At 34.6% G+C, this 26,607-nt stretch overlaps 1 protein-coding gene across 3 annotated transcripts in view; it reads right to left on the bottom strand.

Moving 5' to 3' along the window:
- frj (membrane bound O-acyltransferase domain containing farjavit) overlaps window positions 1–26,607 on the bottom strand; it is a 158,735-nt gene that overhangs the window by 20,547 nt on the left and 111,581 nt on the right. For all 3 annotated transcript variants that reach the window (XM_090398599.1, XM_090398600.1, XM_090398601.1), the window contains 2 exons: window positions 16,219–16,427; window positions 1,769–1,951 (listed from right to left, as the gene is read on the bottom strand). In XM_090398599.1, coding sequence (XP_090254725.1) covers window positions 1,769–1,951; window positions 16,219–16,427 — 392 coding nt within the window. The remainder of the gene's footprint in view (window positions 1–1,768; window positions 1,952–16,218; window positions 16,428–26,607) is intronic.

The raw sequence follows: 26,607 nt of genomic DNA, 5'->3' as shown, positions 1-26,607 counted from the left end.
ACCATCACCACTAGTAATTTGTCTGTAAATTGTGTGTATTCTCATGGCCAATTTGCCTGTATGTGGAATGAAAAACTTGAGTTTCTGTGAGAAAAAACCCTGCTACCTCCAAATGAGGTCGGCTAACTCACCTCCAACTAAAAAAGTCCATATAAAGGTTCCTCACATCACAACTGTTAATTATGTTATATATATGTGTGTGTGTATATATATATATATATATATATATATATATATATATGTTAAATGTTATGTCTCCAATACTTTCTGATATTAAATGACAATCTTCTAAGGCTAGTAACTGCATTATCACACCTCATGTGTTCCTCTGGATCTCCCCCCCCCCCCCCCCAAAAAAAACACCAATTTTCCTAAACATTCCTCTCCCATTCTGTTTACATAATCATACTACCTTAAGATTAGCTGTGCTCAGACGTTCTTGAATGCTAACAATGTCAAATTCATCATCACATCATCTGAATAAAATAGAAAGATCAGCAAAATATCACTAATTTTGGTATCCGGTTTAATGCTACTTTCCTTCATAATGTAAGCCATTACAGATGATGAACATAGCATTGAAAGCAAGGTAAGTGTTGTGAATGACATGAAAATGCAAGTATAGCAGAAGATGAAAAAGGAAATATAGAAATAAGTGAAGTGAAGGAAGTACAAATGGCAAAAATGTGAGTCAGAAATAACATGGAAGAAGTGGCTGAAGATAAGGAAGTAGCTTTAATGAGAAACAGTACATTATGTGGAGTCTTTCATAAAGGATAAGCTTGAAATAAGTGGTACAGAGAAGCATATATGAAAGGAACAGTGAGAGGGAAGTACTGTATGCAGATTTCATAATTGGATGCATGTGATTGATGGATGTGACAAAATCACAGTGTTGCCTGAAGTTTTTTATTTATTTATTTTTTATTTTATGTGAATCCTATTCACAAAATATTATAAACTTATTGAATATTTAGAAGTGCGGGTAGGCTAAAGGGTTAGATAGGCTAGATAATCTGGAAACATTGATCTGGAGACCATGAAAAATCACATTCAAGGCACCTCTGTAGTTATAATGGATTATTAAATTGAAATTTTGCATAATATGACCATTAGCCAAATGAGAGAAAAGACATGTATATCAATAACAAGGATGCCTTTCTACAACACTTCTTGTGAAATGACATTCAGTGAAATAACTGTGTGACTTCTGGAACATTCAATGGCTTATTAGTATTCTTATACATCTTATTATAGTCCGACCACAGAAGCGAGAGCCGTCGTTGGCAGGTTGTCAAGAAGTCAATTCATGTTAAAGAGGTGAAAGAAATAAGGCGATATACGAATTGGTCACCAACATGCGAAATCATGTGCTTTACACGTAAGATTTTCCAACTGTTATACAAGCAAAATAGTTACCACTTTAAAAACTACAATGATCATAAAATAGAAGTTAATTTTCCAACATGTAATAATAAACAACTCATCCCACAACAGATTGATTACCCTATAATCAGAATGGATTCTTCTTCTTTTGACATATGCAGAAGTATCGAAGGGTCTTGCATCTGTGGGAATACTATAGTAACTTAAAAACTGTCAAAACTACCTTTAGAAATGTCTCTTCTTAACAATACAGTGCTTTCTATAACAACACTGCCTCTACAAGTAAATTTTTTTTTAGGTTTACTCATGTTAAATGTACTATTTTAATAATTTTAGGCTAATTAAAAACAGCTCCAAAGAATAACTTTACACTATTACATACCTTACATGCTTTGAAAAGGGAAGCTGTCGATATACAAATACTGCAAGCCAGTACTGTACAGTCCTATTCCATGAACGTATTCCTTCTCGAATAGTAGGTAAGAATTCACTTCCATATTCATAAATATTCCGAATGGTTTCAAAACTATATTCAACTCTAGACCATTTCTCAGGGTGACTTTCACTATTGCAAATGAGTAAAAAGAAGAATGATATTAAAGAAGGAATTAAATTTAAACATATAATAAATATTATATGTTTAAATTTCTTCTTATGACTTCTGGAAGTCATAAGAAGTCATTATAATCCCATGCTTAAAGCATGTTGAAATGCTAAAATAGCAAACACAAATTAAATTAAAAATTAAGTATGAAGAGTTCCAGATTGTAGAAATGTAAAATTAATGAAGCTCTATACCATTCTACTGTTTGTGAAATGGCTTTAGAATTACTAAATGCTAATTACGCTGGAAAACAAAGTCATTCCTTCGTGGAATATAACTATGGCATGATTTTTTGTGCTAATTATGAAAAGCGATGAAAAATGTTTACTTGCATAACTTACTCATAAATGCCATATTATTAAATATCAGAAAATTAAACTATTATGTTTGCTTCTGATACCATCAAACATGATGGTTTCCTAACAATATTAAACCATGTTTAATAAAATATAAAAAGAAGCCAAAATTATAAAACCAGACAGAAACATGGAAAACTTCAACTGCATTCTGCAATGAGAACCTATAGAAGTAAAATATTTCAGATATCTATACACAATATTTTTAGTGAAGATGGGAAATCAAATATGAAAATAGACAACAGGATAAGAAAAGCTTGGTATACAACCAAGAGCCAAAATACTAAATTGGACAATGAAACTTATTGTGCCTATGGTGCCCACAGAAGGTTCTACTAAGAAAGTAGAGAAATTTGAGGCATTAGACCTGAAGAGTCGACACAAAGATAAAGGTAAATGATTAGGCACATAAAAATGTTTCAGGAAAATTTAAAGAAAACAGCAAAGCTAATAATGCAGCATCTGAAAAATTTCTGTGTAGGACATGGACTAGATATCACGAACACCATATTCAAACATAAAGAGGTTACAAATTCACAAGGAGATAAAATGCAAGTAAAATATGAAAAGTCTCACTGACTATTGTTATTGTTGACAGCAATATCTTTAAGCTAGTTAGAGATCACAAGAGTATATATGTTATGGTTAAAGTGATAAATCCAGTTATTATTAATAATAACTGGTTAAAGTGAATAATTAGAATTAATCCCTTTAACCGGTTAAAGTGAATATTTCCTAGAGGAGTTTGGTAAATGTAATAAAAACATGTTTATAGGTTTTATATATAGGTATTCATTCTCAATAGAAATTATAAAAGCTTAGGTTAGGTTAGTTTAGTTTATAATGAAAAAAGTAAAGAAAGCACGTCTTTTGCACTCAATGAAATCAGAAATCATTATAAACTAACCTAAACTAATCTAACCTTTATTGGTTAGGTTAGTTTATAATGAAAAAAGTAAGGAAAGTACTTCTTTTGCACTCAATGAAATCAGAAATCATAAACTAACCTAAACTAATCTAACCTTTATTGGTTAGGTTAGTTTATAATGAAAAAAGTAAGGAAAGTACTTCTTTTGCACTCAATGAAATCAGAAATCATTATGAACTGAACCTAACATAACTTAACCTAAACTAACCTGGATGTTGCATGTCAAACCAGAGTGTAGTCGTAGTTTATCGTGGGCAGATTAATGGGGATGAAAGATAAACATTGTTGTGGGCCAAGCTTAATGATTGTGGGCAGATAAATTGGAATAACAAATAAAAGTTGTTGTGGGCATATGAATGGGTATAATAGATAAACGTCGTTGCTGTACCTCTTTCCTCATCAATGGAGAAAAACACTGATCAATTCCTCTCTGATTTATCTATTATTCCCATTCATTTGCCCACAACAACTTTTATTTGTTATCCTCATTTATCTGCCCGCAATCATTAAGCTCGGCCCACAACAACGTTTATCTCCATTAATCAAACTACGACTACACTCTGGTTCGACATGCGACATCCAGGTTAGTTTAGGTTAGGTTAGTTTATAATGATTTCTGATTTCGTTGAGTGCAAAAGAAGTACTTTCCTTACTTTTTTCATTATAAACTAACCTAACCTAAGCTGTTATAATTTCTATTGAGAAGGAATACCTATATATAAAACCTACAAACATGTTTTTATTACATTTACCAAACTCCTCCAGGAATTATTCACTTTAACCGGTAATTATTAATAATAACCGGATTTATCACTTTAACTGTAACATATATACAAAAGATTTTAAATAGGAGGTGATTACCATTAAATTATAAGTAGGATAAAACTGAATAACATATTTAAAAAAAAAAAAAAATTGTACAAGAAAATTTTAAAAAGAATCGAAGTTGAGTAGCATTCGGAGGCGAACTGTAGACTCGAATACATAAATGTTATTCAAGAAAAAGTGAAAGCATTTAAAAAAACACTTGGAGATTCAGTGGTAGAGCCTGAAGAAAACAACTTAGCAAGAGGCACAGTGAGGTTGCTGTCTACAGGAATAGAAAAATCAGAACTCTATGGACTTAGGAAGTTAAAGAGGCAGTCAATGGGAGGAAAAGAGAAGAAAGTGTATCGAAAAGTTCCTGACAAGTAGGTGTTCCTTGAGAAAATACAGGTAAGAAAGTTGTAAGAAAGCAGAGCAAATCAATATATATATAGAACTAGCTAAACAAAAGCCATGAGTAAAATGCTCTACAGGCTATTGACAAAAACTTAGAAATGAAGGAAGTAGTGTGGTAAAAGAAATCAATGATAAAGATGACATGAAAATTGAAGATAAATATATTTTAGATGTCTGGAGCAATTATTACATTGAAAGACTGCTAAATAAAACAGTGACAGAAGAGTAATAGAAAATATTCAAAAGGAATGCAATCAGGAGTTTTTTCAATATTTCAAGTAGAAAAGGCCATCAAAAACAAACTTGAAATGTTGAAAGACAGATAGAAAAGAAACATTCAAAAGGAACGCAATCAGAAGTTTTTTCAATATTTCAAGTAGAAAAAGCATTCGAAAACAAACTTGAAATGTTGAAAGGCAGATAGAAAAGATTATATCTGACCAGAAATGCTCAAATATGGAGGACTAAAAGTTTTCCAGTGGCTAATCTGCATAATTAAGTACCTGGTTAAAATTCCATATGACTGGAGTAGCCATCACAGTACCAATCTATGAAAAGGGAAATAAAACTGAATGTGAGAATTATTGAAGAATTTCTCTGTTGAACATTCCTGTTTAGATTTATGCAAGTATACATGAAAAAAAGGTTAAGAACAATTGTGGAAGGGGAGGAAACTTGAAGTTCAGGCGAAACAGTAGTTGACAGGTCTGATTTGCACTTTATGATAAATAGTTCAGAAATCAAGGGAATATAACAAGAAATTTAAGTTTTCTAGATATGAAAAGGCATATGACAAGGTGCTGAGAAAAAAGCTGCAATTATATAGTCTAAAGGGACATTACAGAACAATACATATATATTTCTGAGTTGTAAGTCAGCAGTTAAAATTGACAGTACAGGAAGATGGTTTGATGTTAAAGCAGGTTTGAGACAAGGGTTCATGTTATATCCACTATCATTCATTATCTATATGGATAACATTATGAAGTGCATTAAACATGACATGATATCAAAACTGGAGATTTTAATCTCAGCACTTGAACTTTTATTCAGATGATGTTATACTCTGAAAATAAATCCAATACAGGTCTGCAGGATTCCTTCACTAAACTGAATAATTACTGTATTATTAAATTTGGTATTTATTTAATTATTCTTATGGCAAAAGTAGCTACAGGTCAATGTCCAGACCAGAAATCCAATCCAGGGCCTCTTCTGTCACCACGTGAATGTCCTGGAGGCCACCACCATCATGAAATTGGCACCTTGAGCAGTCATTCACAATATGAGTGATCGTCTATTCCACAGGGGAACAGTCAGAATAAGGGTGGTCTGACAGTCTCCATTTATGCAGTAGGTAGCCATATCTGCACTGGCTAGTTCTGATCCTGTTGATAGATGACCAAATCTTCCTAGGAAGGGCAAAACCAGGCACAGAGCACAGGGATCTTCAACCATGAAACCATTTGCTGGAAGGTCGTTGGACCAGTTCTCTCCACATGTCAGATGTTGATGGTAAGGCAGCTGAAGAGAGTTTGACCATGGACCAGAAAGGTTTATTGATTTTAGGTGAAGACTAGGTGGATTTATAAGAGTCTGGTGTAGGGGCAGGTTACTCATTACTTTGTTAAATACTTTAATCGAGGCTTGTCTTCTCCGTATATATGGTGGAGCAATGTTAGATAGGACAAGCAACCAGGGGAGAGGGGTGCTTCTCAGTGTCCCACTAATTATATGAATGGTAGAGTTTAGCTGGGTGTCTATAATGTTAGTGTGCACACTTCTTTCCCAGGCAGGTGCACAGTATTCTGTTGCAGAGAATGCGAGGGCCAGTGCAGATGACCTTAAGACATCAGACGACCTTAATAATATCATCTCACCAGCAAGCCATGAGATGATATTATTTCTTGTTTTCATTTTGTTGGACTTCTGTCCAGGCTCACTCCAAGGTATTTCGGGTAAGGCCCATGCTCTACTGAGGATACCAAAAAGGTTGGTATCCTCAGGGAGGATACCAACCTTTTTGCCACAGAAAGAGAGGTTGAGGTGTAGATTCGCCTCTGCATTGTTCAGGTGAAATGCTGTGGACACAGTTTTTGTTGGATTTGGCTTCAAGTACCACTGCTTAAAGTACACCTCCAGGATGTTCAGGTCTGTGTTCAAGGTTGTCAAAGGAGGTAAACTGGTGTAGAATCGCAAGATCATCAGCGTATATATTTGCTTGAGCTGGTATGAGGTAAGTAGATGTTAAATAGTAAAGGGGATAACACAGAGCCCTGTGAAAGACTATTGTGGAGAAATCTGAGCCTGCTCCTTTTTCCATCAATATGGACCCGTATCTTTCTGTTGGAGAGAATCAATTCAAAAAAAAGTGGAAAGTTGTTTTGCACCTTATGATATTGCTTAGTTTTAGGAGAAGGCCCCTGATCCAGACTGTGTCATAAGCTGATGTTAGGTCAATAAAAGTGGCTCCAATTTAAGTTTCTTCTGGAAGCCTGATTTCAATCTATGTTGCCAGGACCTGATCACAGCACTTCTTCCCGGTCTGAGGCTAGCTTTTTCAATTGGGAGTGCTCTTTCGATGAGTGTTGAAATTCTTTTAAGGGAGTGCTTAAACGTGGAGAAAAGCAAGGAGATAAGTCATAGATTTTTGACATTATTTGGATCTTTCCCTGGTTTGGACACAGCAATTATATTGGCTTCTCGCCACAGTTTTGGTAGTTTTCCAGTTGTTATAATTTTTGAGAAAAGGGTGGCCAGTCATGTTTGACCTTGTTGGCCAAGATGTTTTAGAAACTTGGGGAGGATACCAACTACTCCTGCAGCCTTACCATTCTTGGTGAGTTTTAAGGCTTCCTGTATCTCTTCAAGAGAAACTGGCTGTGTAAGTTCAGGAAGCTTGGAGGCCATCTTCAGATTTTTTCTGATGGGAGACTGCACAGTTATTTTCTTGGTAGAGCTGGGGCTAATCTTGTAGGTTTTCAGTAAATGATTTGCCATTTGATCAGGAGTTATCTCTGGTGGTTTGTATGTTGTTGGTTCTGCTCCCCCTAATTTTCTCAGAAGTGACCAGCTTTTCCAGCTAGATTTGGTAAAGTCAAGTTCATGGATGGTTGAAATCCATCTTTTCTATTTTTTGTCGAGCAGTGCTATGAGCTCCTTAGCAAACTAGGTCTTCAGTTTGTTCGTATTTGGCTAAAGTTCCTCCTAACCTGCTCCAGCATGAGGATGTATTGTCTTCTGTAGCCTCTAGGAATGGAGGCTTTGACTGCAGTTTTAATTAGTTTGACAAATCTGGGATAGCAGTTAGGGGTGGATTGTATTGCTGTAATGATTTACTCAATTTGCTTCTCAAATACATTCCAGTTGGATCTGCAAAGGTTCCATCTAGCAATTAGTTTTCCACTGATGATTGGGATTGATGTGACTGTCTCTATTAGTGTAGGACAATGCTGGCTGTTAGGGAATCTGTTGAGGATTGTTCTGGTTGTTGGCAGAGGGTGGTCTTCAGAGGTGACTTATTTGGTATATAAATAAGCACTAAAATGAATCAACTCTCATGGATCTGAGAGATGAGTTATAAATAAAACATTATGAATGAAGTTGACATTTGCCAGGAATGTGTGAGCAGAGCCACTCTCAGATAATTGGTCACTCAAACTGAACGGGAGAGTATAGCAAAACAAGTATTTTTTGCCCAGATGGCAGAGGAAGCTTAAGATGTAGATGGACTAATATAGTAAGAAGTGCCTTAGAGAACCAAAATATAAAATCTGATAATATTGGAATCCTGAGAGAGAGATGATTAATTTGGATTATCAACATTTATTGCAACTTCCTGTTGACAATTAAAATTGTCAACAGGAAGTTTAGTGATGATGCAAATTTTTCAGGTAGTACTAACATAATATCTTGCAACACATAAGGCATGGATGGCAAAACCATGATGTCACTTTAATCACTGACACTTTAAATTGTGCAAGGGGATTGGGAAGTGGAACCTGATATGGTAGCTGAGATACCCAGCTTTCAGTGAAGTTGAGATTTCTGTGTATTAAATGTAACGTAACACTGTTATTCCTGGTTGGAACAAGGATATCATCAATAGTATGATAATTGTTCTTATGGCTATCACTCTTAATTTGAAAGATATCTCTTCATCAGGAACACTAAGGAGATCCCAAAGTCCAGAGTTCTATGAGAGGGAGGTTATTCATAATTGGTATTTCTCAACTGATGCTACAAGAAGTTTCTTCAATTGTTTTGAATGTCTCCTCACAGATTTTTGGAGATCCTGTCCTTCCAAACTCTTATGCTTAAAGAAAGGTCATATTCCCAATCGGGCATAAGCTTGTCAGATGCATTATTAAAAATGAAGGCATAGATAGTTAGAGGTGTCATTTTTTCTTTTTTATTATCAGGTAATGTTGCAAGGGCTTGTTGAGAGCTCCTAATAAATATGAAGATGAAAGACTCATTTTCAAACAAAGGGAGAATTCTGTGACAGAGCTCCCGACCCGCCATGGTACCACGCATGGGTGCACTATCTGACAAGCAATTACTCTTTGGTAATTGCTTGTAATTACTGAATAGAGTAATTATGTTACTCTGTTCAGAACAATGTTAGATTTGATTATAGTATCGGAGAAGGAGGGGGGGGTTCAGTTAAAGATCTGCCTCTAGTTAGTGATAGTGATCATGCAGTACTCACTTGGGAAGTAGATAAGTTTATGAATGTTCCATTCAGTAAAAGTTACATGCTACAAAGCAGGAAATTATAATCATCTAAGGAATATGCTGGATTCTGATCCATGGTATCGGATGTTGGATGGGAAGAATATCAGCAGTGTATGAGAAGCATTTAAAAATACTTAAATGATGCAATTACAGAATGTGTCCCTACAGTTCAAAGAACAAATAGGATATGAGTGAATATGTGTAATCTTATTAAGCAAGAGATTTGTAAAAAAAAGGATGATGTGGAAGGAATACCATGTGCATAAAGATGCACATGGTATTCCTTATGAAAATTATAAATTATGAAAATTTATAAAGTTATGAAAATTATAAAGCCAGAAGTCACAATTGCTATATTGAAAGTTAAGTGAGTATGAAACGAAACTGGCTGTGCAATCTAAAGACAACCCAATAGATTTCTATGAATAAGGAGTACTATATTTTCAGGGAGTACAAGAGAGGTGAAGGAATACTGCTGATGCTACAGAAGAAATGCAACCAAGAAAAGTAGAAGTTCAGCAAGAAAGCAAGACTGTAAAATGGTAGTGCATAAGGCTGCCATGACATGCATCATGGAAATTAGCTTAATGAATACAGGACAAGGCCTGAAATAGTATGTAGCTACTAAGAGATAATCACCTGAAACAGCATGTGATGGAGAGGATCTCAGGTTTGAAAGTGCTGAACTTAGTGCAGATTTGTCCAGAACCAAGTTAGCCACTTTGTTATAATCATGCAATAGTGACTGGAAGAGGATCAAATCTTTCATGGGAAGTTGCCAGGCATGTGGAATTTTCAGTTAAGAAGAAATGTATATAAAATTAGAGTAATTATGAGAGTCAATGTAACCAGTCATCATGCCATAGAAGGCAGCTTGGAGGCTCTGGCAAAATAAACTGCAAGAAAAGAAGAATATTAGCAGTACACAGAAAATGATCAAGGGATGCAATTTACACACACACTGTAATGAGGGTCAGTAAGATAAATCAGGTAGGAATTAAACAGATCAACAGCATCATTAAACAGGAGATGCAAAAAAAACATGCCATGCCATAGAAGAAATATAGAGAAAGGTGGTTAAGCAGGCCCATGGGTAGAACAAAGTGCAGGAAAGAAGGGTAGCCAGCAAATAAGAAGGAAAAATTCGTACATGAGGAAATTAGCCAAGTAAGCCAAAGAGATTTCTAAAGAGTTATTTTGCTACGTAGTGAATAACAGGAAGAATGACCATGGTAGGACAATCTTAAAGAATAATATTGATAGGAAAATGATAGAAGCAATAGTTGTATTACATGACAGGGTCCAATGTGAAAAATAGAGGCAAATGAACTGGAAGTGCTCAGAATATTACAAAATATCAATGCGAATACAGCAACTAAACTGGATGAGAGTCAATCTGTTATGAAAATGCTCAAAAGAATGTTCAGCATTACAGCCGACAAAGATGTTTAATTTAAGCCTACATTTTTACAAGGTCCAAATGGAGCGAGAAGAGGGCAAAATAGTGAGGATACAAGACAGAGGAAGGGAAGTATAGACTACTCAGTATTGCAGGAGTAGAGGTGCTATTGGGAAAAAAAAAATGGTTCAAGAAGTTATATATATATCTCTCTCTCTCTTCATAAGGCTTTAATATGACTACTTTTAGTTGCCTGGGTTTCTTGTGGATCATAAAGCAATGAAGAGGATGAGGATACAAGACAGAGGAAGGGAAGTATAGACTACTCAGTATTGCAGGAGTAGAGGTGCTATTGGGAAAAAAAAAATGGTTCCAGAAGTTATATATATATATCTCTCTCTCTCTCTTCATAAGGCTTTAATATGACTACTTTTAGTTGCCTGGGTTTCTTGTGGATCATAAAGCAATGAAGAGGATTGGATCCATGGTGGTGGTAGCTGGGTTCTGCAATAATGATGGGTTTGTGAAATGCTCCTTATGGAGATAGATTAGAAGGTCTGTGGATTATAAAATCTGGTTGACAGGCAGAAAAAGGGGATGGATGTGATAGAAACATACAAGAAACTAAAGGGATTTTAAAGGATTGGCACAGAAAATAAAATTTCAATACTTGATAAAAAAAAATAAAAGGGTTTATCCCTGGAAAATGTGTAAGTGTGGTTAGCAAGAACATAAGCAATAGATTTTTACTTGGAGAGTAGTGTATGAGTGGAAATGGTTGCAGAGGAGGTCATTGATGAGCATTCCATTAGCCAAGGAGTTTAAAGCAGTGGTATGATAAGCAGTCTGAACAACAGTGTAGGTCTTTGGATTCCATGCATATGCACAAATGATGATGATGAGGATAATAATAATAGCTCGACAAATATGCTTATCCACTTTGCCCATAGAGAGTAGCTACAGACTAGACAGAAGAAAATATTTTTTAATTAATAAAAATAACTTTCAAAAATATCTTTTTAACTTAAAAAAACAAAAACAAAAAAAAAAACATGTTCAGCACCACTGATCAAGTTTATGGAACTCCTATTGACATGTCATTAAAAAAAATGGGGTGAGGGTATTCAGCAAGTATATTTTTTGCATGATGTCAAGCCATGATAATGACAGAGAGGGGGGGGAGAATGACTTTTTCATCAATAAATCTTGAATGTAAGTCAGTCCTAATTGCCTCCTGACACAGCAGAAACAGTGCATCACATGCTTCTTGGTTTTCAGCAAAAAAGACTTGAGAAACATACTTTTTTTTAATCCTAATGGCATCACTCCAACTGTATTCAAATGTTCTACACTCCAGAGCTAAGAGCTGTTCCATGTCATCTCTGCAATCTTTTACACTCAACTGGCACTAACTCCAATACATGAAAGAAAGCATATCTCCAACCAATTCCAAAGAAAGGGAGATAAAAGTCGGCCATGAAAATCAACTACTGACTGCCATCATCTCAATTCTTTCCAAAATAATGGAGAAATCATTAACAGTCAACTTCTCTAATTATCTAAACACCTATCCATTAACAATAGCTGACATCAGCTTACATCACCAATCAATGGACACATGCCACAGAACACAGTTTGGAGAAACCTGTGCTGTTTCCACATTTCCACAGCATTTGTTTGCATTTAACATCAAGGCTTGCTGAGTAAACTGCCATCCTTTGATCTACCTGTCACACCCTCTGTAAATGGATAGCAAGATTTCTCTCTGGTTGTTCACTGCATGTCATGGTGGATGGGTCTGTCTCTCTTTGAGCTTCTCCACAAATGAAGGAGTGCCACAGAGCTACATCAGTGACTTACTCTCAATTATCCTATCCAGAGATTTGCAGATATTCAATAATTTATACAGTGTTCAAACAACCCAAGCTTCAAGATCTGCAACCAGTGCCTTTAAACAGTCATCTCCTCACAGCATCCTCCAATAGGGAAAGAATCGCCTTTAATGGTATGAAAAAGGAGTCTTACCTTTTCTCTTGCAAAAGGGATCTCCATTCACCTATCCTTACTATGAGTAATACAAAAATCAGACAGGATCAGATCTTGCTCCTTGGACTGAAAGCAACTTCTAGCCTCTCTGAGCATAAACATATCACACCAATAGTTTCCTCAGCCTATAAAAAACCAAGGCATTATTTTCTACTCAATACTTTTCACCCATCCAACTGCTCTGTACAAATCCTAAATCTACCCATCTTTAGAATACTTCACATTTGTGGTAGTACACCTAAAAAATTCCTAAACATTCTTGCTATTGTCCAGATAAGTGCAGTTCATCTGTCGGATCTCCTTCATTAATTCATTTCAACCACTATCTCGCAGACTCAATGTTTCAGCTGTGTCTTTTCAAGAAAGTATTTCCATGGTAATTTTTCCAATGAACTGGCAACATCCTTCCATGTTTAGCCTGTTAAAACAAGAACAACAGCAGCTGCCCCCAAATCCCTTTTCTGTCTAAATCCAAGCACAGAAACTGCTCTCCTTTTCATCATTTATTCCTCCAACTCTGTTCTCTGGAAAAGCCTTCCTCATAAAGTGCATCTCATTAAATGCAACCTCCAACTCTTCAAGAAAAACGTTAATAGATTTTCTTTCTTAACCCTCACCTGCACCCAACACTAATATGCTGTAGATTTTTCTACTCCAATTCCATACATGAGTGTATGGGACATATAAAAAGTATACTCTGGCACAAATTCAATGTTGATATGATTTACAAAAAAAAACAAGATTTTTTTTTCATTAACCATGACTTTTGTTATTATAAAATTCATTTCAAGTCCCATCAGTTGTCTATGTTCAGTTTATTTATCATCTCAATTAATTCAGTGTGGTTTTATCAGAAAATGACGATATCAATCAGCAAATTGAAGATTACCAATTGATTAGCCATTTTCTTTATATTTCCTTAAGATAATGAAACCTTTGTTGGCCAGTCAAGTTTTTTGAATACATGTTCATGTGTAGCTGTAAGGAAGTCCAGGAGCTATTGGATCGTTGTATTTAAAACCTTGAAATGGAAAGTAATCTCTCTCTTTCTGTACCATGGTACAGAAAGAGAGAGAGAATTATAAATCACTTGTTTAATTTAATATATTTAACATTTACACTTTGTTCTGGTTGAGCATCTAAAAGAGCAGCATAGACTGCGGCGTCAAATGCTTTGATATAGTCAATGAAAGCAATTTCTAGAGTTTATTATAGTCCTTAAATTTTCAATAATTCAATTTATTGTATGTGACCTCTTGTTAAGTTTTTCCAAACTCCTGCCTGCTCATATGTTAATCTGCTTTAAGTTGGTCAGATTATGTTTTGAATAATTCTAATGAACAACTTGTAAAGATTGATTGGTTTATAGGTGTTTTCTGATTTACTATTTATTTTTTTTCTTTTGTAAAAGAATTGTCTGATTTTAGCCACTGGTCTGGAATAGATTCATTGATAATAACATTGTTGTAAGGTTTCACTAGAACAGATAACAATTCTAGTCCAATTTTTAACAGAGCAACATTTATCTCTGCCTGTCAAAAAAGCCTCAAACTAAAACTCTATAAAACCATTATTACACCTACAGTAATGTATGGAGAAACATTACTGTAGAACATTACATTTCTGATTGAGTGTCCAAGGCTTGGACACTCAATCAGAAATATAGAAAATCAGAACATTCAAAATGAAATGCTTAAGGAAAAATAAATAAGGCCCAATGGTCAGAACACAAAACAAATGAGCAAGTCAAACATGAATCAAACTACAGAGAAGATATCATAACTATAATTCTTAAACAGCTGAATGGAATAATTGGAGAAAGACGATCAAGAGGCAGACCAAAAAGAACTTGGCTAGAGTCTTTGAAGGAAATGTCACAATTATTGAGCTTCAGATAGATGACAGAAATGGCCAGAGATAGAACCAGATGGCAAACATTTGTTCATAGGGGACTCAATCCATCATCTGACAGATGAGAAAAAAAGAACATTTATCTTGGATATTTGAGAAGATTAGACTACAGCCATGTGGTCCAATCTTCTCAAATGAAACTCTCTTTCCTATTGAGGCAATGAAATCTTCCATACCATCAAATGAGTGTGACTACCTTCAATTTTGCAGCATCTACTATGTTGTATAATTCATCAACTTCAGTATCACTGAAAACAGACCTGAATTATGCTCATTACTGTACCTTCAAATGTTTTAATTCTCAAAAAAGCCACACATTCAGAGTATCTTATCTCTTTAGTTCTGTTATGTCTGGTTTCCATTTTTTGTTTGCTCAAGAATCCTACTCTATAATGACCTTTGTTTTCTCCAACATGACAGAACAAGTTTCTACTCCTCCAGTCAATTATCTGCTCCCAGTTTCTCCATTTCTGTGAGGTTGAAGTTGTTCATTTCACATTTTCGGGTATTTTCTCCATCTCTTGTAGTTTTTCATATGTTCTGAGTATTCTCACATTAGGGGTCAAAAAGAAACATTTCTGAAAATTATGCCTTGAAAACTGTATCATATGTACAGAGAATGCAAACCTCCTCAGGCAGTGGTCCATGAGGAGGAGTAATGTGCAATAGTGAGGCTTAAAATAGCATTGATGCTGTTGTGGGTAGTTATGTAGGTAATTCATATCAGTGTGTCATTTTTTCATTGTAATTAGATACTGTGACTAGATGCCACAATTCACCAGACACTGCAGTGAACAAGAGATCTCATGAATTTAGATAATTGAGATTTAATTATCTAAATCAGGTTTTCAACTTCTGATAATTGAAATCATGATATTATATATCCTTTCATAATTTAATTTTTTTTCTAATTTCTGTACCAATTATCAAGTAGTGAAGGGAAACTAACATGTCATATGTAAAGTCAGTAACTCGTGTTTGTATTTTCAACTGCTCTTTACAGATATAATGAAGGATCGGCTTCATCCTCTTGCATATCTGGGAGACAGTCATTCAGAACCATATTTAACTTGACCTCTCTGAATTAACTTTATTTTTATATAGTCTCTAGAAGGCACCTTAACAGGACATTAGTTATTTTCATAACTATTTTAATTGTTCTTGCAGAAATCTAATTGAATACCTTGTGCATACCACAGATGCAATTTGTACTCTTAAGATGTGGTTTGGAATCCAGAAAAATATCAGTGAGCTGATAAATTAATTAACTGGCTGGTTTAGTATACTTCTACTGCAATTTTTGGTATCATGCATTTATTAGTTTTAATAAATGCATGATAACTTATAAAACTAATGCTGTCTTTGCTATTTCTGTTATCGAAAATTCTATACACTTATCAAATATATAGCGTTTTTGTTTAAAAAAAGTAATTGAATGCATAATTTAAGATCTTAATAACAATAGTTATGTAAATGTAAAAATTTATTTTTAAATTACTATTATAAGTAACTTTTTTTTTACTTTAATAAACATGATTAACTAATCTAGTTAGGTTTATAGCCTGTTTATTCAAATGAATTTCACTTGTGATATGAAACTTATTTACTTAAGTATAATATAAATACTCACATTTCTTTAAGCTGATCAAAATTAGTAGGTCCAGATCCTGGCTGAGGTGAGCTTAAAGCAGGATATATTCCTAAGCCTGCCATTAAGCAAACGCATTCACCTAGCACAAAGCCAGTATAGATGCGCATCCGGAAATTGAAAAACAGAGGAGTCATGTAGAAAACACAATACCAAAATGGCTCATATGTGATTTCCTGCGATGATGCATACTATCACAAAAAAAAAAAAATAAATAAATAAATAAATTATATATAATAATAATAATAATAAAGTAAAACATTTGTCATAATTCAGAGACAACTGTTTGAATTAAATGTAAAATGAATTTAAAATTATATAAAAATCATAAATTTAAAATCAACTTTTGATACTTTTCATATAATTACAAAGAAAAAGAGGCAGAAACCATTCACAATGTTCTCATTATATATGGTATTTGCAAAAATAAAGAAATCCACTTCCCTGATTTTTCTTAACTTCACTTTAAAATGCACAATTCAATCAACTCTCACTACATCAAACTCACAGGCTCCCAGAATAATTTGTCAGAGTTGATAGTTTGCTCTAGTGAATTTCCTTTAGAAGAGCACTGTTCATAACCACAGTGCACTTTATGGTACTTTTATCATGCTTAAAGGAAATCGCATTGTGCAGCCCCAAAGGCAATGCTATGAAAAACTTGTTCGGGAACAACTACCAGTACTCAATACAAAAGACCTCAATAAAGGTCGAAACCGGTCTGGGTAGTGGCCCTTCCCTTAATGCATATCATTATACATATCTGCAATGAGATGTGCTTTGCATTATGGGAGATACTGAGACAAGGAGTGATGAGAGCTTGGTCCACCTTTGCTAAGAGTTGCCTCAGTCCTGAACTACTTCACGTGCAAACTTTGTTTGCCTACACTTGGGTAAAGAATTAAACTAAATTTATTATAATGCCATTATAGTTTTGAACATTTTTAATTCCTAATAAATAAATACAGTACTCCAATAAATACTGTATTTCTGTAGGCCTTGTTCTAAATGACTTTACAGCACTGGTAGTTGTTCCTGTTCAACAAGTTTCTTTTATTTTTACTAACCACATTAAGCATGTTGCTCTCCCAATATTACTTTAAGGATTACTTTAAGCATGTTGCTCTCCCAATATTTCATGTTCTCTTTACTTTCAAGCTTATCTTCAACACTTGAGGCTTTTTTTCATTCACTAGTTGGATATAACAGGATGCTTACTCACATTTGCGATACTGCATTAAATACTTAAATGTATGCAATCTCATGAGAACAGCACAGCACATCCACTCATAGGGCAACAAAGATGGGTGAGAGAGAGAGAGAGGAAGAAAAGTTGAGGTGTGTTGTGTTCATTTGGTGTTACTCAGTAGCATAAAACATATCTGCGAAAAATTGCTTATGAGCAGAACGGATTTTGCACTTTGGTGATTTATTCCACTATTTATCATGTATGAACAAATTTGCACATTACAAACTTATGGAAGAAATTATGGTATTTAATTATTTTCATATAAATTATTTATAGCCAGTTCAAAATTACATATGAGTTCTATACAATATAAAACTGATGATAAAAAGTTAATGAACCACTTTTATTAAAAAAAAAAAAAAAACATGACACTCCACCCTCTTGCTTTTTAGAGGTATATGTAAAAAGGCTCAAACCTGGTTTTCTAAAAATACCTATTATCTAGAATTGTCAGTACTTTCATGGAAAAATATTATAATGATTACATGGCTAAAGGAAAAAATATAATTTGATTTTTTTTTTTTTTTTTTGGTGTGCATTTCAAACATCTCTATTTTGATGTTATATTCATCATTTAACACATTCATATCATGTTCAGATGAGCTGTCTTGTATTGCACTTGCTCACAGGATAAGAGAATAACAGCTTTCTGTTTGAAGGCTGGAATTTTCCAATAAAACCAAAGCTATGTACAGGGAAAAGGATGTGTTTGTTTTAAAATATGTAAGTAACCAAGAATTAAAGCAAATGCAAGCCTGATTGGCTAAGTGAGTAACATACTTCCAAACCAACAGGGTGTGGGTTCAAATTGTGCCATGGGCATGGATGGTTGTGAATGTCTTTAAGGTGGGAGATAACTTTCCTCACCTAGGGTGAAACCACTATCTTAGGGCTGTAAGATAAAATAAAAAATCTCTCTTAGCCACATCTAAAAAACTAATGCACTATAGTTTACCTTTTGCGGGTGTGAAATACAAAAAAAAAATGCGAGTGGTGTAATGAATTAATATAGGATGGATCAAATTACACAGGATGCTATAATCTAGTCATGTAAATGCAGACTAGTAGTACTTCATATCAATCAAGACTTACAGAAAATTCAATAATAATGGCAAGTTCCAAATGATATATATACGAGTAGATGCACTGCTACTCATGAATAAGAATGATAGTGAGACAAAACTGAATATCTTGTAGAGGTATGAAGGTAGTCACAGTGGCGTAGCTACAGCTTTTGCCACCCGGGGAGGTCCCTGAGTTTGCCACTCCTTCTCAATACACACCAAAAATACTACAAAAAGTCAAAACGACGTAGAGAGAAATAAATTAAAACACTCTGTTCATTTTTGAAGTAAAACTTTCATTTCAACATTCTAAAATGTTAATTTTCTTGCTTTTCAGCATACACTGTAATGTCAGTAATTCTTAATCAATTTTATTTAGAAAAACTCCTCTCACGACTAGCAACATTTACAGTAATTGTGAGGAAAATTAGCAGTAGTATTACAATATTTGGAACTGAATTCTTGAGACTGTATTTTAGAATTAACTGCAAAAGTTCAGAAAGGTTCAAAGCACTGCGCGGGACAGACCCCCCCCCCCCAGCTACGCCACTGGGTAGTCAAGGCATTGCAAGCCTATCATGACTTTAAATTAGCTACATCAAATGATTATGATGATCAAAGGCACTTCTAAGATCTTGTTCATTAACATATTAAATAAATTAATAAGCATGTATGCTTCAATTATTTTATGATTAAGGTTGTGTGTGTGTTGGTAATAAATTGTTATTAAAAACACTTATTCACTGGAATTAATAGTAATAATTTTATTACTGCAAATACTTCGGCCTGAAAGTAACAGGCCATCATGGACAAGTACATTCACAAGGTGAAGCACAAAGATTTGTCTCACCTTATGAACGTGCATCTATATCAAAATTAAAAAAACACTTCTTAGACAACATAGATCCATATTATATCAATATCACCAGTGATTTAAAAGTACTACTTCGGTAAAACCTCTTTTTTTTTTTTTATCACTCTCACCCAGGAAAGATTGTAAGCCTGTAGTCTTACAATCTTTACCTTGGACAAGCTAAAGTTGTTATTATTGTTTTGTACTTTTTATTTATTTTTTTATATAATCCAAAACTCTGCTCTAGAGAACCAAACATGGAACTTTTCAAGCAATTTCAGGACTTCAATAAGTGCAGTGGTAGTCGTGAACTGGACAATGAAATTATCTCCCACCTAAAGACAATCGCAAACAGTGGGATTCAAAACCGCGATAATAAAGGGTTTATCCCATGATTATAGCGGTTTATAATTTGATACCAAAATTCCAATTATTGCACTCCAAATTCGAATTATCGCAGCCGCGAGATGTAGCCCACTACATATGCAACCAGTTCGAGTTGCCACTTTCCAGGTATTGCTCTCTTGTAGAGCTTCGTTTTTATCCGATGGCACCTGCTTGCCACTCACCAGTAGCTGTCTGCCTTTGCCTGAAGTACATGTGGATATTTATTTCTCTTCTTATTTACCCCTACAATGAATGCTAAAAGAAACAAAGATGATATAAAGTCTACAGCTACCAAGAAGAAACGTAGAGTGATCAGTTTAGAAGGTAAGTTGCATATGATAAATAAGTATGAAGCAGGCATAACCAAAGCCAAAACTGCAAGAGTATGGTCTAAATGAATCAACTGCTAGCCATATTTTAGACAGGGACTAGGACACAGTGCATTGATCTCGTCTGGGTCTCAAACTACGAGAAACAGAAGCCATCTTATGATTGAAATGCAAATGCTATTGTCAATGTAGATAGATGATTGTAACCAAAAGAGAATTCCTCTTAGTCAAATGACTAAAAACAAAAGCATTGAATTTGAACTTTAAAAAGAAAACAATTAGAAAGCGAAAATGATTCGGCATCAGTAGTGGACGAAACTTTCTGTGCAAGTTCCTAAAACACTCCCTAAAACATTTTTAGCAAAAAATGAAAAATCACAGCCGAAGGAGCATGTAACATTTTTACTATGTGGCAACGCTTCTGGAGATTACAAGATGAAGCCTCTCTTTATTTATCGTTCACAAAATCCTTGCCCGCTTACAAGTTTAGATAAAAATTTTCTCCCTGTTCATTGGAGATTCAATAGAAAAGCTTAGATGACAAAAACTATTTTTGAGGATTGGTTTAAAAACTGTTTTTGTCCTGAAGATGAAAGGCACTGCAAGTCATTAAATCTTGATTTTAAAATCTTGTTGATATTAGATAATGCACCTAGTCATCCAACAGCACTGAATGATTTGTGCAAAAATGTAAAAGTTATTTATTTACTACCTAATACCACTTCCATCATCCAGCCAACGGATCAAGGTGTAATCGTATCCTTTAAGGCATTACCTAAGAACTTTTTCACAAGCAATAGAAAAGACTATAGGAGATGAAGCTATGACTTCGACAGAATTCTGGAAGGCATTCAATATCAAAAATTGCATTGAGAATGTCAAGGAAGCATGGAGTGAAGTAACGTCTAGCAACCTGAGGGTGGCATGGCAAAAGATTATTCCTCATTATGCAAATGATTTTAAAGGATTTGAAAATGAAGTAACCTGTGTTATCAATGACATAACTAAGCTTGGATTCGATCTAGGACTAAAAGAAATTGAAAAAGGTGATGTTCAGGACCTGCTTCGGTCACATGATAAGGAGCTGGATGATGAAGACCTAATTAACTGCGAGAGAACAAGCCTTACAATGCTCAAATCGATGATAATGACGAACAAATTGACGTGGCGCTAAAGGAATTTACCCTCAAAGAAATGGACAAAATGTTTAGAATTGCTGAAAATTTGAAAGAAAAAAAATCTTGAACGGCGATCCTAATCTCGAGCAATCGATGAAAGTTCATCAGGAAATTGAAAATTCCATCCGTTGCTGCCGAATTTTATATGAAGAAAAAAGAAAGAAAAAATTCCACCAGACAACTCTATGCCAAGAAAGAATAATTGTATGTACGGTATGTATTCCTTATATATAAATAAAAATTAAAGAATAATCTTGTTTTTCTAAATGAACCTTCATTTTTTACTTAACACATTTAACACATTTCTTTTTACTTCATATATAAAATTTAATTAATAGATTTGAAAAATACTTGGCAATAATCACCCATTTTACACACATTATTTATCCCGATTATCACGGATTCGATTATTGCAGTATTTTTCGTGGCAACAATAACCGCGATAATCGAGGTATTCCTGTATATTAAAATAATTATTTTTCTATTGTATAGATAATTATTATTGCTTTAGACATTTGTGGATGCAAAACATGTTGATAATATCCAGCATATTTATCGCACGGAGACTGGTGGCTGAATAATTTATTGAGTTATGATCCGGATTGGTTTCATGCTCATGTTGTACAATCATTTGGTACCATAGTTTGTTGATAGGAAGCTAGTAATGATGCAACTTTTTCATGTAGTACTATCATAATATCATGTACATCACCCCCTTCCCCAAGGGGGGGGGGGGCAGGGAGGATGTACACGATATTTGATGTTGATGTTTCATATTCATTTAATTTTCATAGTTCCCACCCACCACCCTCTCTTACTGCCAATTTTTTATGGACTTTTTCAATTGAAGATGAGTTTTTTTGTAATTTTTATTTTAAGAATTAATATTAATGCACTTAAATTTAATTAAAATTAATAATAAAATTAACAATTTTTAATTTATTTTAATTAAAATAAATTATATCTTAATAAGCTTTAATATAAAATATTGACAAATGAATATTATACTCATGTTCATAGAACCACATTACCTTACATAAATAGTTTTTAGTAGTTGAATGGTCATTTTTATTGGTTTATTATTAGATATTTTGTTGTACTGCAACATCTGATTCCCACAGGTTTCTATATAATGTAATAATTGCTGCTATTGTATCAGAATTTTTTATGCTATAAATAGACAGCAAGAGCAAGTTCTCACATTTTTGTGCTGAGATCACTTTGGCTAGTTACATGCAGTTAACATCTCACAGAAAAAGTATGATTTAAGCATGAATGCAGAAGGCCTCACTTGAAATAGCTAAAAGGATGTCCTGTATTCAATCTACTGTAGTATGGCTGCTGTCAAAAGTGGAGGAAACCAGATCTGCTGAAAGGAAGAAAGGGACAGGAAGAAAGCCACTGTCCACACCATGCCAAGATCAAGTTCTAAAGCAGCTCTGCCTCAAACATTAGCTTATGCCATCCGGTGAAATGAAAGAAGAGGAGTAATTCGACAGGGACTGATGGCTAGGTACCCGAAAAAGAAGCTCTTAACAACCAAAAAGAAATTACACTGGCTTGGTTAAATTGGTGCAAAGAGCATACTGAATAGACCCCTGATCAGTAGAAAAGACTAATTTTTCTGACGAAAAGTGTTTAACTTGCAGGGTGCCAATGGCAGACACAGTTCGAAGATAATCAAGGAAAAAAACAATACTGACTGTCTGGTGTCAACAGTCAAATTATCAGTCAGTCAGATAATCTGGGGCTGCACATAATCATGGTGTTGGTTGCTTGCATTTCATAAAAGGTTCAATGAATACACAAGTGTACCAGAAAATTTTAGAATTGCTGCCTACTATCAGAGACCACTTTATCATAATGAGGAACTGCATCTTTCAGGATTACTCTGTCCCTTACCATAATAAATTTAGTTTAATCCTTTATCCAAGCGTGTGCAAACAAAGTTTGCGCCTGAAAGTATCTTCAGGACTGGGCTAAAGTGGTACAACACCGGGCGACTCCTTGCAAAGGTGGAGCAAGCTACCAACACTCCTATCTCAGTATCTCCCATAATGCAAAACACATATCCTTGCAGATATGTATGATGCACTAAAGGAGGGACCACTACCCAGACTAGTTTCGACCTTTATTGAGGTCTCTTCAGTGGGAGCCAGGCCCAAGTGGAGATACCAAACGGTGTGCCACCTTTTTATTAAATTACTCTGGATTTAAAGAAAGATGTTGAAAGGTTATTTTTCACTTGGTCAGACTATAATAAATTTAGTTTAATCCTTTATCCAAGTGTGTGCAAACAAAGTTTGCACCTGAAAGTATCTTCAGGACCGGGGTAAAGTGGTACAACACCAGGCAACTCGTTGGAAAGGTCGAGCAAGCTAAGGTAGTGGCCCCTCCCTTAATGCATAACATTATACATATCTGCAAGGAGATGTGTTTTGCATTATGGGAGATACTGAGATAGGAGTGTTGGTGGCTTGCTCCACCTTTGCAAGGAGTTTCCCGGTGTTGTACCACCTTACCCTAGTCCTGAAGATACTTTCAGGAGCAAACTTTGTTTGCACACACTTGGATAAAGGATTAAACTAAATTTATTATAGTCTGACAAAGTGAAAAATAAACTTTCAACATCTTTCTCTAAATCCAGAGTAATTTAATAAAAAGGTGGCACACCGTTTGGCAGCTCTTATAGGAGGAGACGACTTTGCTAATATTTCTGCCTGATATCTCCACTTGGGCCTGGCTCCCACTGAAGAGACCTCAATAAAGGTCGAAACTAGTCTAGGTAGTGGCCCTTCCCTTAATGCATAACAGTATACATATCTGCAAGGAGATGTGTTTTGCATTATTTTAGCTTTGAATGTTAGTGAAACTATGTAGTTGAACTAAATTTTGATACCAGTATTTGTTTTTTCAGTGAGAATATCAATGTCTACTCCATTTTTAAATGTTTGCAAATTTGTCACATTTGTATGTCACATCTTGTACTAAAAAGACTCAAATATTAATCAAAAATAAAAATGTTATATTACCTTCTTCGTTATTTGTGACAATTATTGTGCTATTATTCCTGTTCAAATAGGCATTAAAATTTAATTACCAGAAACATGGTTATAGCAGGTGATGCAGTTTCTATAAACACGTGATACAATGTTTGCACAGTAAAATGTCTCCTCTTCATGAACGTTAGTATATTGTGTTTATTAGGAATCACACAAAGCCAGCAAACAATTTGGGGTAACAGGAATAAATGCAAAAATATAATGTCAGTGAAACTGCTATTCTGTGGATACTGCACACCCAGATATTAAAAAACTCAAACATTCTTTCTAACACTGAATTGTTTGCCATCACAACCCTTCTTAACGTAATACTATCATATCTAGATAATATACTAATGATTTTTACTTTCTCAATCTTAACTCTTTCTTCTTCAAACAATCCTTTCATATCCTCTCTCATATTGTTCCTGCCCCAATTACCACCTCTTTTGCTCTTCTTTTCTGCTTTTTAATTCTATTCATTGAGTTTTTGATGTTTGTATGGTTAGCCCAGTGGCTATGCGATTCGCAACTATATGCCTGGGAAAGGAGTGTCCTGGGTTCGATTCCTGCCGTTGATGTGAGGAGCTTAGGATCTTTTTCAGACAAAGCCAAGTTAGCTAGTCTTGGGTGTGGACTACAGGGTTTTTCTCCCCAGTTTATGTGGAGTTTTTCCTCCTGCAAGTAGGCAAACCGGCCCCGTGAACTCAAGCATCTACAGACATAGGACACACTGGGAGGCATAGGGCTAGCCACCTTATCCTTGGGATGGGTACGGCTTGAAAGGGCTTAGGATAGCTCTGTAACAGGCCAATAGGCTTAATACGAAAAAAAAAAAAAGGAAGAAGACATTTTGATTTTAGCACTAAAAAACTGGAAGTAGTAGCACAGTCATTAACTGCAGGTTTTACAAATGAATCTCTATACCACAAAATATTCTTTTTATAATCAATTTTACCTACCTGATTATCATTATACAATTACTTACCTAATTCAGAATTCAGTGCTTGTTTCTCTTTTTGCTGTTCATCTTTCATATGCTTCTGATGTCTCTCTAATTACTTTTTTTGGCTTTTTTCAATTCTCTCATCATCTGTCAAATAATTTATTTAGTCTAGATATTTCCAAAGTTAATTCATACTCAGTAACCTCATTAGATATTCTGAAATGGCATGATTCTGTTCATTGAGACAAGCCTCTTTATTTACTCTGCAGACATGAGCTTTCTGGCACCATTTTATGATGCTACTTTAATATGAAAGTATTTCGACAAAATATCAGGAAATATACCAAATATTATAGATATACAAAAATTAGCAGCAATACACTATTATGCATGCACACACACACAAAAAAGATAAATCACCAATTTCACAGTAGAGTTAAATTATGCTCACCATTTTCTATATAATCTCAAATGTGACTGGCCAATATTTGTCAATCAGACTATAAACCAACATTTCCCAGATTTTTCTTATGACGGAACAGAACACTTCACAAATTCTGAAACTTTCACGAAACACCTTTGTTATTTTGTAATGTATTAATAATTAATTATGGCATAATCATAAAGAGTATTAGTACACTTATGTATACAGTGTGACATGTTGACAAATATAAAATTACATTTAAATCAGTTATCAATCACTGGACTAATGAAAAAAGGAAGCATATCTTGTAGCATATTGTGGTTTCCTCAGGCCAACATCATTAAATTATTTTGTGCTGATTTTCATCGACATATCCCATTCTGATCACTGAAAATTTATAATATTATTATAAGTACTTACGAGTGAATGCAGACTTTTTCTCCTGTGTGCTGGTATTTTTCCCCTCCTTTTGTACATCCTGGAGATTGCTTTGTAGGCTGGAGGTGGATGAATCACTATCTGTTGCATCACAAACACCTTCAGTAAGAGATTTCTTAACACCAAAATTAAACAAAGTCCCTTGTCTCTTATTCATATTAAAATTTAAATCTGTAGGCATATTACTTTTAAAAAATCAGGGTACTATGGTTTCGAAACAAGTACTTTCACCCTACAATATGAACTTGCGAAGAAAGTATTCAATATTACTAGATCTGAGAACCAGATACAGACTACCTTGATCTTCAATTTCAGTGGAAAAATTTTCTTTATACTTCCTTGCTGATTGGTCACTAACATTTGCAACACAGATGTTATTTCGTTCAGTTTTGAGAACAGAGGATACACCACCCATTGTTGTAATCGGCTTGCAGGCAATTTTTATGACCAGTCATAAACAGC

This window comes from Typopeltis vanoorti, chromosome 9 (genome assembly GCF_054136105.1).
Source record: "Typopeltis vanoorti isolate ZY-2024b chromosome 9, IOZ_Tvanoo_1.0, whole genome shotgun sequence".
Lineage (NCBI taxonomy): Eukaryota > Metazoa > Arthropoda > Arachnida > Uropygi > Thelyphonidae > Typopeltis > Typopeltis vanoorti.
Note: the sequence above shows the minus strand (reverse complement) of the source record. Positions and strands in the feature narration are given on the sequence as shown.